Below are 18,927 nucleotides of genomic sequence, written 5' to 3'. Positions count from 1 at the left end.
ACCCAGTCACTCACCACACTGCAGGTCACAACAACACTCTCACACGCTCACTCACTCACCCAGTCACTCACCACACTGCAGGTCACAACAACACTCTCACACGCTCACTCACCCACCCAGTCACTCACCACACTGCAGGTCACAACAACACTCTCACACGCTCACTCACTCACCCAGTCACTCACCACACTGCAGGTCACAACAACACTCTCACACGCTCACTCACTCACCCAGTCACTCACCACACTGCAGGTCACAACAACACTCTCACACGCTCACTCACTCACCCAGTCACTCACCACACTGCAGGTCACAACAACACTCTGACACGCTCACTCACTCACCCAGTCACTCACCACACTGCAGGTCACAACAACACTCTGACACGCTCACTCACTCACCCAGTCACTCACCACACTACAGGTCACAACAACACTCTGACACGCTCACTCACTCACCCACCCAGTCACTCACCACACTGCAGGTCACAACAACACTCTGACACGCTCACTCACTCACCCAGTCACTCACCACACTGCAGGTCACAACAACACTCTCACACGCTCACTCACTCACCCAGTCACTCACCACACTGCAGGTCACAACAACACTCTGACACGCTCACTCACTCACCCAGTCACTCACCACACTGCAGGTCACAACAACACTCTGACACGCTCACTCACTCACCCACCCAGTCACTCACCACACTGCAGGTCACAACAACACTCTGACACGCTCACTCACTCACCCACCCAGTCACTCACCACACTACAGGTCACAACAACACTCTGACACGCTCACTCACTCACCCACCCAGTCACTCACCACACTGCAGGTCACAACAACACTCTGACACGCTCACTCACTCACCCACCCAGTCACTCACCACACTGCAGGTCACAACAACACTCTGACACGCTCACTCACCCACCCAGTCACTCACCACACTGCAGGTCACAACAACACTCTCACACGCTCACTCACCCACCCAGTCACTCACCACACTGCAGGTCACAACAACACTCTCACACGCTCACTCACCCACCCACCCAGTCACTCACCACACTGCAGGTCACAACAACACTCTGACACGCTCACTCACTCACCCAGTCACTCACCACACTGCAGGTCACAACAACACTCTCACACGCTCACTCACCCACCCAGTCACTCACCACACTGCAGGTCACAACAACACTCTCACACGCTCACTCACCCACCCAGTCACTCACCACACTGCAGGTCACAACAACACTCTCACACGCTCACTCACTCACCCAGTCACTCACCACACTGCAGGTCACAACAACACTCTCACACGCTCACCCACCCACCCAGTCACTCACCACACTGCAGGTCACAACAACACTCTCACACGCTCACCCACCCACCCAGTCACTCACCACACTGCAGGTCACAACAACACTCTCACACGCTCACTCACTCACCCACCCAGTCACTCACCACACTACAGGTCACAACAACACTCTGACACGCTCACTCACTCACCCACCCAGTCACTCACCACACTGCAGGTCACAACAACACTCTCACACGCTCACTCACTCACCCACCCAGTCACTCACCACACTGCAGGTCACAACAACACTCTCACACGCTCACTCACTCACCCACCCAGTCACTCACCACACTGCAGGTCACAACAACACTCTGACACGCTCACTCACTCACTCACCCAGTCACTCACCACACTGCAGGTCACAACAACACTCTGACACGCTCACTCACTCACTCACCCAGTCACTCACCACACTACAGGTCACAACAACACTCTCACACGCTCACTCACCCACCCAGTCACTCACCACACTGCAGGTCACAACAACACTCTGACACGCTCACTCACCCACCCAGTCACTCACCACACTGCAGGTCACAACAACACTCTGACACGCTCACCCACCCACCCAGTCACTCACCACACTGCAGGTCACAACAACACTCTGACACGCTCACTCACCCACCCAGTCACTCACCACACTGCAGGTCACAACAACACTCTCACACGCTCACTCACTCACCCACCCAGTCACTCACCACACTGCAGGTCACAACAACACTCTCACACGCTCACTCACCCACCCAGTCACTCACCACACTGCAGGTCACAACAACACTCTGACACGCTCACTCACTCACCCACCCAGTCACTCACCACACTGCAGGTCACAACAACACTCTGACACGCTCACTCACCCACCCAGTCACTCACCACACTGCAGGTCACAACAACACTCTCACACGCTCACCCAACCACCCAGTCACTCACCACACTGCAGGTCACAACAACACTCTCACACGCTCACTCACTCACCCAGTCACTCACCACACTGCAGGTCACAACAACACTCTCACACGCTCACTCACTCACCCAGTCACTCACCACACTGCAGGTCACAACAACACTCTGACACGCTCACTCACTCACCCACCCAGTCACTCACCACACTGCAGGTCACAACAACACTCTGACACGCTCACTCACTCACCCACCCAGTCACTCACCACACTGCAGGTCACAACAACACTCTGACACGCTCACTCACCCACCCAGTCACTCACCACACTACAGGTCACAACAACACTCTCACACGCTCACTCACTCACTCACCCAGTCACTCACCACACTGCAGGTCACAACAACACTCTCACACGCTCACTCACTCACCCAGTCACTCACCACACTGCAGGTCACAACAACACTCTGACACGCTCACTCACTCACCCACCCAGTCACTCACCACACTGCAGGTCACAACAACACTCTGACACGCTCACTCACTCACCCAGTCACTCACCACACTGCAGGTCACAACAACACTCTCACACGCTCACTCACTCACCCACCCAGTCACTCACCACACTGCAGGTCACAACAACACTCTGACACGCTCACTCACTCACCCACCCAGTCACTCACCACACTGCAGGTCACAACAACACTCTCACACGCTCACTCACTCACCCACCCAGTCACTCACCACACTGCAGGTCACAACAACACTCTGACACGCTCACTCACTCACTCACCCAGTCACTCACCACACTGCAGGTCACAACAACACTCTCACACGCTCACTCACTCACTCACCCAGTCACTCACCACACTGCAGGTCACAACAACACTCTCACACGCTCACTCACCCACCCAGTCACTCACCACACTGCAGGTCACAACAACACTCTGACACGCTCACTCACTCACCCACCCAGTCACTCACCACACTACAGGTCACAACAACACTCTCACACGCTCACTCACCCACCCAGTCACTCACCACACTGCAGGTCACAACAACACTCTGACACGCTCACTCACCCACCCAGTCACTCACCACACTGCAGGTCACAACAACACTCTCACACGCTCACTCACTCACCCACCCAGTCACTCACCACACTGCAGGTCACAACAACACTCTCACACGCTCACTCACTCACCCACCCAGTCACTCACCACACTACAGGTCACAACAACACTCTCACACGCTCACTCACCCACCCAGTCACTCACCACACTACAGGTCACAACAACACTCTCACACGCTCACTCACCCACCCAGTCACTCACCACACTGCAGGTCACAACAACACTCTCACACGCTCACTCACTCACCCACCCAGTCACTCACCACACTGCAGGTCACAACAACACTCTCACACGCTCACTCACCCACCCAGTCACTCACCACACTGCAGGTCACAACAACACTCTCACACGCTCACTCACTCACCCACCCAGTCACTCACCACACTGCAGGTCACAACAACACTCTCACACGCTCACTCACTCACCCACCCAGTCACTCACCACACTACAGGTCACAACAACACTCTCACACGCTCACTCACCCACCCAGTCACTCACCACACTACAGGTCACAACAACACTCTCACACGCTCACTCACCCACCCAGTCACTCACCACACTGCAGGTCACAACAACACTCTCACACGCTCACTCACTCACCCACCCAGTCACTCACCACACTGCAGGTCACAACAACACTCTCACACGCTCACTCACCCACCCAGTCACTCACCACACTGCAGGTCACAACAACACTCTCACACGCTCACTCACTCACCCACCCAGTCACTCACCACACTGCAGGTCACAACAACACTCTCACACGCTCACTCACTCACCCACCCAGTCACTCACCACACTGCAGGTCACAACAACACTCTCACACGCTCACTCACCCACCCAGTCACTCACCACACTACAGGTCACAACAACACTCTCACACGCTCACTCACCCACCCAGTCACTCACCACACTGCAGGTCACAACAACACTCTCACACGCTCACTCACTCACCCACCCAGTCACTCACCACACTGCAGGTCACAACAACACTCTCACACGCTCACTCACCCACCCAGTCACTCACCACACTGCAGGTCACAACAACACTCTCACACGCTCACTCACTCACCCACCCAGTCACTCACCACACTGCAGGTCACAACAACACTCTGACACGCTCACTCACCCACCCACCCAGTCACTCACCACACTGCAGGTCACAACAACACTCTCACACGCTCACTCACTCACCCACCCAGTCACTCACCACACTGCAGGTCACAACAACACTCTCACACGCTCACTCACTCACCCACCCAGTCACTCACCACACTGCAGGTCACAACAACACTCTCACACGCTCACTCACTCACTCACCCAGTCACTCACCACACTGCAGGTCACAACAACACTCTCACACGCTCACTCACCCACCCACCCAGTCACTCACCACACTGCAGGTCACAACAACACTCTGACACGCTCACTCACTCACCCAGTCACTCACCACACTGCAGGTCACAACAACACTCTCACACGCTCACTCACTCACCCACCCAGTCACTCACCACACTGCAGGTCACAACAACACTCTCACACGCTCACTCACCCACCCACCCAGTCACTCACCACACTGCAGGTCACAACAACACTCTCACACGCTCACTCACCCACCCACCCAGTCACTCACCACACTGCAGGTCACAACAACACTCTCACACGCTCACTCACTCACCCACCCAGTCACTCACCACACTGCAGGTCACAACAACACTCTCACACGCTCACTCACCCACCCACCCAGTCACTCACCACACTGCAGGTCACAACAACACTCTGACACGCTCACTCACTCACCCACCCAGTCACTCACCACACTGCAGGTCACAACAACACTCTGACACGCTCACTCACTCACCCACCCAGTCACTCACCACACTGCAGGTCACAACAACACTCTGACACGCTCACTCACTCACCCAGTCACTCACCACACTGCAGATCGCCTCACTTCTCGTTCTGTTCTTTCTCTCGCACTTTTAGACTTTGGAATTTCCTCCTCCCATCGTCTCCCTCCCTCCCCACCGCACTCCCCCTTCAAAGCTCGTATCATAAACAGCCTCGATCAATTCAATAATTGAATTTCCGCACCTCCGATTTAGCACGGTTGGCTACGTACGGTGCGCATGAAGTTCAACACGCGTACAAGAAAAAGTGTTACACTCTTGCACTCTCTGGCAACTTTGACTGTGCTGTCAGGGTCCTGGACGCTAAACGTTGTTTGAGATTTCGTGCCTGTGCTCAGAATCTGTTTTTAAATAGATGGTGTCGGCTTTGGGGGGAGGGGAGTCTTCAGTCAGCAGTGGATAGATCGTGGCTGAGGATAATTTAGAAGCCTTTAATGATTTAAAGCTTTCGTGACTGCAGGGATTCATATTCGTGGTTCTTTCGGTAAAGTAACGTAGAAGGGAAATAATAAAAGAATAAAAATAAAACATAACAAAATAAAATTCTCACGACGTTTCGGCCACAACGCCAGCAACCGTCCTCAGGTGAAGAACAGAGCTGTCGGAAAGACACCGTCTTAATGACACTGATTGCGTTGTGGCCGAAACGTCGTGAGAATTTTATTTTATTATGTTTTATTATTTATTATTTTATCATTTCCCTTCTACGCGATTTTACCGAAAGAACCAAGAATATGAAGCCTTTAATGCTTTCATCGCCAACATTTGAAATAACCTGATCACTGGTTGAATGTGATGTATAAACGCAGCAGCGGTTGGCTCACAGCTCAAGCGTAAAATTGAATCTCGATTTTGACTCCGCCGGTCTTGTCGGCCTTCTGGGCCAATGTTTTACAGCGGCACATTTTGTTTCGTGGGGTAACGCGCTGCTGATGAGTCGCAGAAGGTCGAAAACGGCTCGAGAGTTGTATTTTTTGTTTGTTTAAACAAACGTTGCCTAAATTTGTTTCGTATTTGGCAGGTCGATCGGCTGGTGAACAAAGACGTTCTTTTGATTTGAAGTTGTCGTCATTAGGAGACAGACAGACTCGTGTGTGTGTGTGTGTGTTTATTAATGAATGCGTTATCTGTAACGCACCGTGACATGGTGTGATTAACATAACGAGAATTATCGTCGTACGGCACACGCAATCACATGGGTGTTAAAAATGATATCAGAATATTGTCATATGTCAAGTGTGTGTGTGTGTGTTTGTGTAGTATTAATTTTGTACATCGGCTTCCACGCCCGATATTATGATTTACAATAGGTTTATTTTGGGTTCGGTCATCGTGTCAATAGAATGTGTGTCGTGAGCCCTCCTCCATCCGGACACAGCCAATTAATAAACCAAAAAATGTCACGCGAATCAAACGTGGCAAGTGCGTTACTGCGTCAGCACCGCCCGTGTGATGGAGATTATTGAACGTGCACTCCTTCGCCCCAAATAATATCACTTACACACGCAGGCACACGTGTACTGACACACGTGTACTGTAGTCGTGTACTCGTGTGCTCACATGCACACTGCTATACCGTATGCTCATACTGTATATGTACAGTATATAAACACAAAGATTTCCCGCATAGCCCGTAACAGACTGTTGGGGTGTTGTTAGCGAGCACCTTAGAAGGCCGGCACGGAACACGAGGGGGATGGGTGGCCGACAACCACGCCCGTCCGTCTTTGTCTCCCTATTGGCGGTGTTTATACACCGCATCAGGTACTCATTTGAGGCTGAGTCGACCTACGGAAGGCCCAGAACCGGTTCATACAATCGCCGCTGATGTTGGCCGTGAGCGGGAATCGAACTCGGGACGATGGGTTCGTAGTGCAGCGCGCTAACCGCCACACTACCGCTTCCTAATGGCACGCATATACACGCTTAATTTTATATATATGTGTGTGTATGTGTGTGTACGCAAATACATTATAACATATACTCATATTTACAAATATATACATATATGTACATATACATAGGTATACATAAATGCTCTACACATATACTTTATATACGCATACAGATATACTCATCGCATCACTATTACAATAAACTGTGCCTCGAGTTTTCCGGCTGGCTGCTGGCTGGGCTCCTCACCGCCCCAACAGTAACTCTGCTGTTGTTGTTGTTAGCAACTGCTGCGGGCTGTTGCCACCGAAACTAGCTGGGTAGCTGGCTACACGGGATTTCCCGTGTAACAAATGAACGTGGAATTGAATTTAAACGTGTGGGAGAATAATAATTTCGGAAGGCGCTTAGTAATAATGATGATGATAGATGATCGCGACACCGAAGAGGTGGGAGTGAATGCAAGAGGCAGACCAGGGCTCATTTAAATTTGTCCATTAACTTTGCAATTGGTGCTCTTATCAATGTAAACGATTCTCCGTAACATTCTTTGAAACGTACAGAATAAGACTAACCTTTAGAATGCGTACATATTATCTTGACATTTTATGATATATATTCTTTTAAAAAGCAGATTACTTTGAGTGCTGCGAGTGCAGGCGGGCAGCGAGAAGAGCGTGACATCCGTCTCTGATTTCCCATTGCAGAGCAACAAACGGGATCTCTCAGAGTTTACTTAAAAATGTACAAAGATCCCCCGTATAGCCGGTAACAGACTGTAGGGGCAAAATGCTGTTAGCGAGCACCTGTGAAGGTCGGAACTTTTACACGAGGGGGTGGGTGGCCAGCACCACGCCGGTACTCATTTTAGACTGAGTCGCCCTAGGGGAGGCCCAGGACCGGGACCGGTTCAAATAATCGTCACTGGTGTTGGCCGTGAGCGGGAATCAAACTCGGGCAGCCGGGTTCGTAGCGCAGCGCGCTACCGCTCCCCATATAAAAAAAAACCATACACGCATACGCGTACACATACACACAGAACAGGCGCTTGTGAGTGGGCTTTGTCTGGTAGGATGGGAATGGATTAGTGTTGTATTTGTACGCGTTTTGTGTGATTTGTTCACCTTTCTTGTACTTTGCACTTCGATCGTGTTTCTGTATTGTTTATTGTTGTCACGTTCTTACCTGCCCCGACCGGAGATCTGTGAAAAAAAGAGCTTTATAGCTCATCAGATTCCCCCAGTAAAAATTAATATTCTGACTCTGAAATACATATATATAACTATATTTACTTGTGTGCATATATTTACATTCGTGACAAGTCCACAGCCGGTCGTCCTGTTTGGATGCGTGTCCATGCCATGCGAATGTGGAGTTTCCATCTCAGGCTCAGGACGTCCAACGGAGACTCTTGGCTATTCGGCTCGATCATGATTCCGAGTCCATTTGCTGAACGAAGCGATCTCACGCTGTGGCATGGCGGCCTACCGTAGAGGGTATAGCCACGGCCTTCAATTAACAGTGGATAAATCATGGTTGATGATGACGGTGGTGGTGGTGGTGTAGATTCGGCACTTAACGATTCATGTGTCTGACCTCCCCGCGATGCGATGAATTGTCGCAATTCGGGGTCCCCATTCAATTCAATAATCGATTATTACGATTGTGTTGGATTGATTGCCCTGTGTGTTCTGCCTCGTCCGTTAATTTAATAGTCGCAATTCAACTAGTGTATGCAATCTTCATATACAGCAGTTTCTGTAAACGGTTTATCATCTACTCTTACAGGTGTGATATTGTATGCGTAGAGCGAGAACATATGAAAATAGTTAAATCGATTTTTCGATTAATAATGACATGCATATTATGAAGATCCTTCTGCTGTTGCTGATGATGCTACTGCTACCAATGATGACGGTAACGATGCCTACCTAATGCGTGTTCGCGTGTCATCCCAACCACCCCATCACATCCCGCACACACGCACACACCATACACACCACATACAACACATCCACACACTAAACACACATCACACGCACACATACGCGCCTCTGCACAACATCACCACCACTCATACCACGCACACGGCTATACACGTAACATATATCACACACCGCACAAACACCACACACAAACAACCCCCATGCGTTCCTCGCACGTTCGCACCACACACACCACACATACCCACATACACCACACACACACCATACACACACCATACACATACCACACACACACACCATACACACACCCTAAAAAACGCTCCACATCAACACACCACACTCACCACACGCCACCCTCACCACACACCACACTTACCACACGCCACACACCCTCCTAACACTACTCCCCCCCGCCACTACACACACACACGACACCCATACCACACCCTCGCACTACCCCCACCGCTACTCCGCCGAGAAAACAACACACACCACACCCACGCATTACCCTCCCTCCCGCTACACACACACGACACCCCCCCCACACACACCACACACACACGACACCCCCCCACACACACACACGACACCCCCCCCCCCCACACACATGACACCCCCACACGACACCACACACACACGACACACCCACCGACACCACACACACACGACACCCCCCCCCACACACACCACACACACGACACCCCCACACGACACCACACACACACGACACCCCCACACCACACACACGACACCCCCCCACACACACACACCCACCCACATTACACACGACACCCCCCACAAACACACGACACCCCCCACACACACACCACACACAACACACACACACGACACCCCCCCACACACACAACACACACACACCCACACACAACGCGCGTGCAGGATGCTGCTGCTGCTGCAGCCGCCGCTGCTGTCGGAGTCGCCCTCGCCGCCTCTCCTCTCGTTCGCGGCGCGCGACAGCCCCGCGGGCTCCCCGGGACTCGCTCTCTCCTGCAGCCCCGCGGGCAGCTCCAGCTCCAGCTGCCGCGCCCAGAGATCGCTCACGGCGCCCGCCACCTCCGCCTCGGTCACGGACAGCGACTCCGAGTGCGACGTGGGCATCGGCGACTATTGAGACGACTCGTTTCCCCCACAGCCACCCAGCCACCAGCATCAGCAGGCAGTCGGATTTGGTGTGGGCTCACGAATGAATTGTGGATGAAGGACTAATTGTGGTCGACGTTTTAGGGGACTGAGGATGGCACACGAGGGCCGAAGACTTATGCCACCACGTTTGTTTGTGCGGGTGGTGGTGGTGTTTTAAAAAAAAAAATCGTAACTCGAGTGCTAGCGATCGCTCAAGTACGCCGACTTCTGTTTGTGAATTGGAACTTCGGAGTGTGAATAGCGACTCGGAGGTCGAATAACGTCTCACCTTTGCGTGACGTCGCAAGCAAGAATTGTGTGATCCGTGTGCGAATTAAGTACGACACGTGGGGCTCTGTTGGATATAGCCTATAGGCCCTCGTTTTAATTTTGTCAATGAATCTTAGACCGTGCACGAACACCTATAAGGTATAGCGCGTCATGATATAGCCGAGGTGTGGCGCAGGTAGCTGTAAAATGCCTATGCGAACACTCCTCGGTACAATTCCCTATAGGATATAGCCAATGCGTGAATCCCAGTTTGGATGTGGTCTGTGTATGAAGCCCTATAGGACATAACCCATGTACCATACCTCCCATTGATGATAAAATACCTACAGGAACAAGCCTATGCACAAAGCCCTATAGCATGTAGTCTATGTAAAGAGCACTAGAGAATATAGCCCATATACTAGACTATAGGACTTCATGCATGCTGTGCATTCTACAGGGCTTCATACATAATCATGTAGTGCTTAATTAAATTCATATGTATTGCATATAGTGCTTATATAATTATCATCATGCATTATACAGAACCCGATAATTTTTTATATATATTTTATTTTATTGCATGAAGTTATATATGGTGTATGAAGCCCTGTAGGATACAGATTATATGTGAAATCGTATAGAACACATCCTATGTATGAATCCCTTGTGGTTTATATGGTGGGATGTTGTATGGTCAAATCTTGGAGGTCGTGTGTCTTACTGTGCAGCGAATTATTTTGGTGTTTACTGCGTTGGCAGTGGTGCATAAGCATTCATAGCAAAACAGCTCAACACTCACACTGTGGCCCTAACAGGGAGAAGTAGATAACGGGCGACGTTTCGGGCGCTGGACCCCCTACATAGCACATGAAGAAGTGCCATTGCCAGAAACCTCCCCTTTTATAGGGTGGCCCCAAAAGTCAGGACACAAGGTTATTGTGCTTATTTTACCAAATCGCAGAGGGTTCTTTAATTTATTTGAAGACATTTAATAAAACTGACTTATGGTAACATAAATGCATGCATGATGCATTACTTATCTTTCGGAATGAATGTAAGACTTAAACGATTACAGCTACCTTCTTTAGCATATGTAAAACAACTAATTAATTAACTAATTAACCGCGTTAGCCTTCAGTCAATTGTATCTCAATATTTAAACATCATCTGAAAGGGAATAAAATTGATATTAAGAATGATAATTAAATACAATATTAACTTAATTTACATTTTACTACCAGTGTTAAAATAAATTAAATAACCCTATGTATACTCTTTGGTTCTATTGGGTAAAGTCACGTAGGTGAAAATAAAATGACAAAAAATCATGACGTTTCGGCCACAACACAAGCGGCCTTCATCAGGTGAAGGGACTTTACCCAATAGAACCAAAGAGTATGGATCCTAGCAGTCACGAAAGCTTTAAATCTAGAATTAACCCTATGTATTCTGACTTCATTGGTGTTACAAATAATCGCCTCTTTCGAGAACCCACCTCCAACCCAGATCCTGGTCTCAAACTTAACGACCTAAGCTCACTGGTCTTCCCAGACCAGGCCAGGCCCGGGTCTGAAACTTAATCCCTAAAGTTCACTGGCCTCTCTAGGCCAGAACCTGGTCTCAAACTCAACCCTTAAGCACGTTGAGTTACGGTCAGCGGCACATGGTAAGATCGTTTGGCGAACAGTCGCATAGGAGGTGTAGGAATGGAAAAATAGGTACAGGTGCTACCCCTTCTGGAAATTAAACAGGAGGTGTTAAGATGTTCAAACACCAAACAAACCTTTTGCAAGGAATCAAATTACTGCATTAACCGGACATGATTCCTTGCAAAATGTTTCTGTAAGGTGTTTGAACATCGTAACAACTGTTTTGTTTCCAGAAAGGATAAAACCTATTCTTATTTTTGCATTCTTGGATACTGGCAAAAATGAAGGGTCGCATTTTGAGGTGGATGGATATTTTTGACTGCTATGCCATTTTTTTAAAGTCAACTTTTTTGTTACACGATAGCTCACAAAAGCACACACACGACGCACATGCGTGTACATAAGTAAGTAGTCGTGTATGCCGTTCTCTCGGGATGTAACGATGCATTTTAATCGATTCCCTATTGATTATTTTAGGTCGCGGTGCGCGTATCGAATCGCGCGTTTGTTTTTTTTTGCTTTTTTTTCCATTCGTCATTTGCCGGGTACACTGTAATGGGTTCACGTGACCCACGCGGCCGCTAGAGGCCGCTATAATTCAACCACATCGTTTATCTATTTTTTTTTAAAATCGAGTCAATTAATTCAAACGTCGGAAAGAGGTGGGGTGGGTGGGCGAGCAACATAATCGGAACACCCCTCCTATTCTCTATCTACTGCTGGAGGTTGCAGTCTTCATCCTTGATGTATGTCCCTCGTGTGCGTCCGTGTATTGCAGCTCTGTGCCTATCCCATGCGCGTAAATCGTTCCGTCTCCCGCTGACCCCGTCCTGTGCATTGTCTGATGTCGCCACGATCACACGCAGGCACACACGATGTGTGTCGGCCAACATCGTTTTGTTTATTTGGAACGGCCGATAACAGGGGGGGGGGGGGGTGGAGGGAACCAATTATTTCCTGAGAGCCGAATTTGACTTTTTAAAACAGATTTCCCTCGCTCTGCGCAGGTTCGGTTTGTGCGATTTCGCGCATATGCGGCGAACCTATTTCTACTCAAAATTCGCTTCATGCGGTTGAGGTCGGACGTGAGACAACGGCGTGTGTACTGTATGCACTGTGTGTGCTGTCCGTGTGTACCGCGTGTACGTTGTGTGTACGGTGTGTATGGCGCGTGTACTGTGTGTGTACTGTGTGCGCACTGTGAGTTTACTACGTGCGCAACTCGGCGGGCAGCTGTCTCCTCGTGCGGTTTCGCTCTGTGCGCCCTTTTTTTTTGGAACGCATCTACTGCTACGACTACTACCGCGCAGAGCGAGGGAAACCGGTGAATGCCTTTCAAGTTTATTTTGCTTAACCAGGTGAGACCACAAGTGGCCGCAGGGTTCGAGTGCCCTGGATCTCAACAAATGGCAAGAGCTAAATAAATAAACAACGAAGCACGGCGAATAAAGCCAACAGCGATCAGAGCAAGAAATAACCGTCACGTGGAGAATCGAAACATGTTGCACGACCACAGATCAATGTTAAAGGCCACACTTTGGCACGCAAACCTCAATCACTTTACATCACTGGCCAGGGGCATCCTGCATTTGCACACGTTAATGAGCGCACTAAGATTGGAAGCATCGTGTTTGCCAGGTCTAGAATTACTCCCCGCCCCCCACCCCCCTTTTAGAAACATATTCAGGATTTTTTGTTTTGCAGCCAATAGTTTTGCCATCTCCAAAATACCCCCCACCCACCTCGAGTACGCGATTAGTGCAGCGACTGGGATGCTTGCAGCGCCGGCCGAAAATTCGTTGACGGGCCGTGTCAAAGCGGTCGGTCTCCTGTCAGCGAGCGAAGCCTTCGACACTTCACGTGGCCTCAAAGTGCACCCGGCCTGGCACGGGTGTCGTGGCGACGCCACCGTCACTGAGTGGCGAATGGCGGGCGCATTGCCCATTAGTTTCGCGAGGCCAGCGTGACACTCAGTCGCTTGTCCCTGCGCCCGCTGAGGTCTCCCCAACCCCTTTGGCCCACGACAATCTTGCGGTGTTTTGCAGGCCTCGTTTTCTGCCCCGCAATCAACGTTGATGGGCGCATTTGGAGGGTTGCAGGTGAGGGCGCAAAGGGTGGATGGATGTGTGTAAATTAATATTGTTTCATATATCGTGTTTAAAATAAAAGTATGTTCAAGGTTTTACGGTCAATGATGATAATAATTTACGGCCCTTTGTCATTGCACTAATGGATGAGGACCCCCCCCCCCCTCTCCACCCCCCCACGTACGGCGAGTCGATCACAGGGGTTTGTTTGACCATACTTCACCACGCTGGTTAGTACGGGTTAATGAAGAGGCCTGGAGTGCACGTGACCGTTTTGGATAACACGCGTTTGCTGATGTTGGTCGTGACTGGGAATCGAACTCGGATTGTCGGGTTCACAGTTCAATGCGCTAATCGTTGCGCCACCGCTCCTCCATTAACTATAGCGTCATAACATAATGCGTTTATATGCCTGGCCGCACTTGGCAGCGATGACGATAGGAAAGTAGCAGCGATGATTTTGGAGGTGGCGAGTGAATGTTGGGGGAGCGGCGGCGGATTGGTTAGCCCACTGCGATTTGAGTTCGATTCCCGCACACGGCTAACATCAGTGGCGAGTGATAGCTGAACTGGTTTTGGCGCCCCCTTCTCGCCACACCATCCCGCACTGACCAGCGTGGTGAAGTATGGTCAAGCAACTCCCGTGATGGCCACGGCGTGGAAAATCGTCATCCAAAAAGTGAATTGAGAAAGGCCTGTATAATTACAGGGTGCTTCAAAAACACATTAACACTTACATGGGACTATCGTTGTTAATGGAAAACGAACGAGTCATGCGCTGTAACGTGATAACAAATGTCATGTTAATAGCTTCAAAAAGTCAAAGAGCCAGCCTCCACTTGTTCGTCAACGCGTGCCTGGAATCTTCTCCAGGTGGTCTCCGGAGCCTGGAGGCATTGTTGCAAATTTTCAGCGGAAGTGTTAACATTTTTTTAAGCACCCTGTCTTATTAGTAGTAGTAGATATAACTGAAGGTTGTAACTCTGATTGCTACGGGGTATGTTGGTGTTACACATAATGTAAGGCGGTTGCACATGGACGTGTTCATCCCTTTTATCAATCAACTTCTGGATGAGGGCCTCCCCTCGATTGCGGGTCGTGGGAGTTACATAACCATACTTCACTGCGTACAATTACATATCACAAATACAAAGCCTTAATGTGCTGTTGGGCAACTTTTGTTAACGGGCACCTATGAAGGCTGTACTAGGGGTGATTTGGTCACAGACGCGCGCACACACACACACAACAATAACAGAAGCGATCATTCACCACACTAAGTAGCGGTGCCCAGGCTATGTACACTTTGAGGCTATCACGTAAGTTGCGGGAGTCTCGCTGCTGGCAAGGAGGTCGCGGGACAGACCCAGGTGCTATGGGTTGACTCAGATGACCCGCGGATGCACCACCACCTCTGCTCTCCACTGTGCCAGCTTGCTGATTTATCCACCCTCCACTGGTTGTTGTGAGCGTCGCATACGCTCCACGCGTATAGCCGTGCAAACAGCGTGTTGTTTACCGAGTCAGCCATATAGGGTCAATGGTAACGTAAATTAAAGTAAATGGAATTAAAGGGAAAACGTCAATATACATTCTTCCATTTAGAATGCGGACATCTACTGCGTTTTGAAAGTGTCCGTTTCGTATACTTCTTAGAGTCGCAATTAGTTGCCGATTGATTGTATGTATGGGTTGGCGCCGCACGTGACGGAGTGCAGAACAGAAATCAATCGATTAATCGATCACATGATCGAATCTTCGGTTGGCGATCCGTGATTCGAATTGCGCACGTGCGGGAACAAAGAGTTAACTTTTTATTCTTGGTTATTTCGGTAAAGTTATTTTATTATGTTTTATTTATATTATATTATTATTTCCCTTCTACGTGACTTTAGCGAAAGAACTAAGAATAATAATAATACCTGCAGTCACGAAAAGATTTCACGCTTCGTAACGTTGCATGCAAAAAAAATCCCCTTCAGTCACGAGTGGCCGCTACACTCACGGCAATGATACAAAACAAATATATAAGAATCGATAAAAAATACATAATCGCGACATGGCACGGACTCGCAAGGGGTTCGGATGAGGGTCGTTACACTCCGTGAAAAACAATGATTTACAAGTGTGTTAATATACAAGGGTATCCGTTTGAACGGGGATGGAGTGGTGGTGCAGTGGTTAGGGCACTACATTATGACCCCGGCACCCCAGTCCGATTCCAGGCCATGGACAACATCAATGGTCAGTGATATCAGAACCGATTTAACTTCCCGCCCGCCCCATCAACCAATCTGCCATAACCACCTGGATGAAGTAAGGAGAGAAAAAAATCCTCAAATCCCCCGCATGACCTACATGGCGTGGGCAAGCCTTCGCCCATCGGTGGATTGACGCAGCGTTACATTTAGATTCACGATTATGCAATCCGGAAGAAGAGTAAGCCAGATACCGTCTAGAGGGGCTCTCTAAAGGTCGCCATAGCAGTGGCTGTGAGCAAGCAACTGCAGGGCTGCGCCTTTGCCATTTTGTTTGGAGAGAGAGAGAGATTAAAAAAATACCCAATACAGAATTATGCACGGTTGGCTTTTATTGAGCCGAGGCTGAGGGCTGATTAAGGCCAGGATAAAGTTAATCCCGATTCATGCACTGGGATTGTGTGAAGTAGCCGGTCTGCTGTGGAACTAGAGTTGCCGTTACACTGGACGTAAATCGCGCGTCTGGCAGTATGAATGGTTATTATATAGGTGTAGTATGTATGTTGAACTTTGTTCGCCGTGCTAATTGGAGGTGAGGGGGAATGACAACTAACTAAACACAAAAAGCAGTTCTAAAGAAACGAGTCTTCAATCGAGGTGATTTAAAAAAAGCATAACTCCCAGTGGCTTCCTAATATGGGACGCAAGAGCGTTCCAGACGGCCGCAGAAGCGCATCTGAAAGCGCCGCGCGACGCGGTAACCGCCGTCTTTGTTCGATGGTTCAGCCAAAAAGCCGCTAGCTACGACGGTGACGGGAGAGTCTACGTGTACAGCCCTTTTGTCAATCAATTGTTCGATGAGATCGTAAAAACGTGGACCACCGTAAGGGATTTTTACAAATAAAAAAACAAGTAACTAATATAAATGAATTTGTACGCCTAATAAGAGTGAATCGTTTGATAATCCCACTCATTGCACATGCATACGTATCACGTAATCATCACTGTTATGGCCACAACTAGGAATTGGAATCGATCCATCTGTCCCACCTTACGTGGCACCGGGCCAATGAGTTGTCTGGCCAGGGACCACGACGCCACCCGGTCGAGATACATCTGCGTGTTCGTATAAATGTGTAAAACATGGATAAATTAGGGCTAATGCTAAAACTTGGATCCTATACACATCGGGGTGTATTAATTACGCTTTATATAAAATATTGTATATCTTATATTTTTGACAGTGTCTTCTTTGTGTTCGTCGGTTCATTTAATGTTTGTATGTTTGTTTATATAATTATCCATGCTTCTTGATTCTGCATGCAAGGGGTGATGTTTTTAATATATACATATAAAACAGCCCAACAGGCGTGTGTGCATATATTTTGTGTTAAGCATGAATCCATTATGAACGAGAGTGACTGCTGTGATCTACGGTTTGTGAAATGTGTGTTTTGAAGTGCGCGTCCCTGTGTGTGTGTCATTGTACGTGTGGTCGTGTGTCTGTGTGTGTCTGTGTGTCCGTGTGGCGAGCGGTGGCGCAATGGTTAGCGCGCTGCGCTACGATCCCGGTTACCCGAGTTAGATTCCCGCTCAGGAACAACACCAGTGACAATGATCTGAACCGGTCATGGGCCTCCCCTACGTCGACTCAGCCTCAAATGAGGACCTGGTGCGGTGTTTAAACATCGCCACTCGTTAGACAAAGGCGGTCTGGCGCGGTGCTGGCCACCCACCCCCTTGCGTGCCGTGCCGGCCTTCATAGGTGCTCGCTGACAGCACTTGCCCCGACAGTCTGTTAAGGCTATACGGGGGATCTTTATCTTTGCGTGCACTGTGAGCATGCATATTTACTTGTCTCCCACTACACTCATTGGTGCCCTTGATAATCATTCATCACATTGTAAATAAGCATCTTATACATATTACATACAGTATATATAAATCACTATAACTCTCGCGTGGTCAGGCCTAAATCGGAATATATCTGTACAATAGTCTAATATATGTGCTGTAGATAAAGCCTCTGTCTCTATATTTATAATTTAATAACTAATATAATATCCATTTGGCCAATTCACTCCAGCCGTGTCGATGTTGGAAGTTGTTTCAACCATACTTCACCACGCTGGTCAGTGCGGGTTGGTGAGGTGCTGGGGGAGGTTGTTCCAACACTCATAGCCGCGGCCAGGAATCAAACTCAGATGGCTCGGGTTTTAGTGCACTGCGCCAACCATCGCGCCACCGCTCCACTCCCTATTTACTCAGCCATATTACTATTCTGTTGCATTCGTTGTATTTTACATTTTTGTTTTTGTAACCCATGTCGCCCTTGCAAGAGCAGCAATGCATCGTGTGTCTCAAACGGGCTATATTTGATTTTCTGGTTAAATAAAGGATATGACTACTAATATTCTACTAAAGTAGACTTTTT

At 49.2% G+C, this 18,927-nt stretch overlaps 1 protein-coding gene across 1 annotated transcript in view; it reads left to right on the top strand.

Annotated features, from left to right (window-relative positions):
• Positions 1-17,876, top strand: part of LOC116947336 (homeobox protein SIX6-like) — a 32,266-nt gene extending 14,390 nt beyond the window's left edge. The window contains exon 3 of the mRNA XM_032962943.2: positions 10,044-17,876. Coding sequence (XP_032818834.1) covers positions 10,044-10,275 — 232 coding nt within the window. The 3' untranslated portion in view covers positions 10,276-17,876. The remainder of the gene's footprint in view (positions 1-10,043) is intronic.
• Positions 17,877-18,927: the final 1,051 nt, after the last annotated feature.

The sequence above is a fragment of the Petromyzon marinus genome, chromosome 29 (genome assembly GCF_048934315.1).
Source record: "Petromyzon marinus isolate PM22_M1 ecotype Great Lakes invasive population chromosome 29, UKy_Petmar_22M1.pri1.0, whole genome shotgun sequence".
In the NCBI taxonomy this organism is placed as follows: Eukaryota; Metazoa; Chordata; class Hyperoartia; order Petromyzontiformes; family Petromyzontidae; genus Petromyzon; species Petromyzon marinus.
Note: the sequence above shows the minus strand (reverse complement) of the source record. Positions and strands in the feature narration are given on the sequence as shown.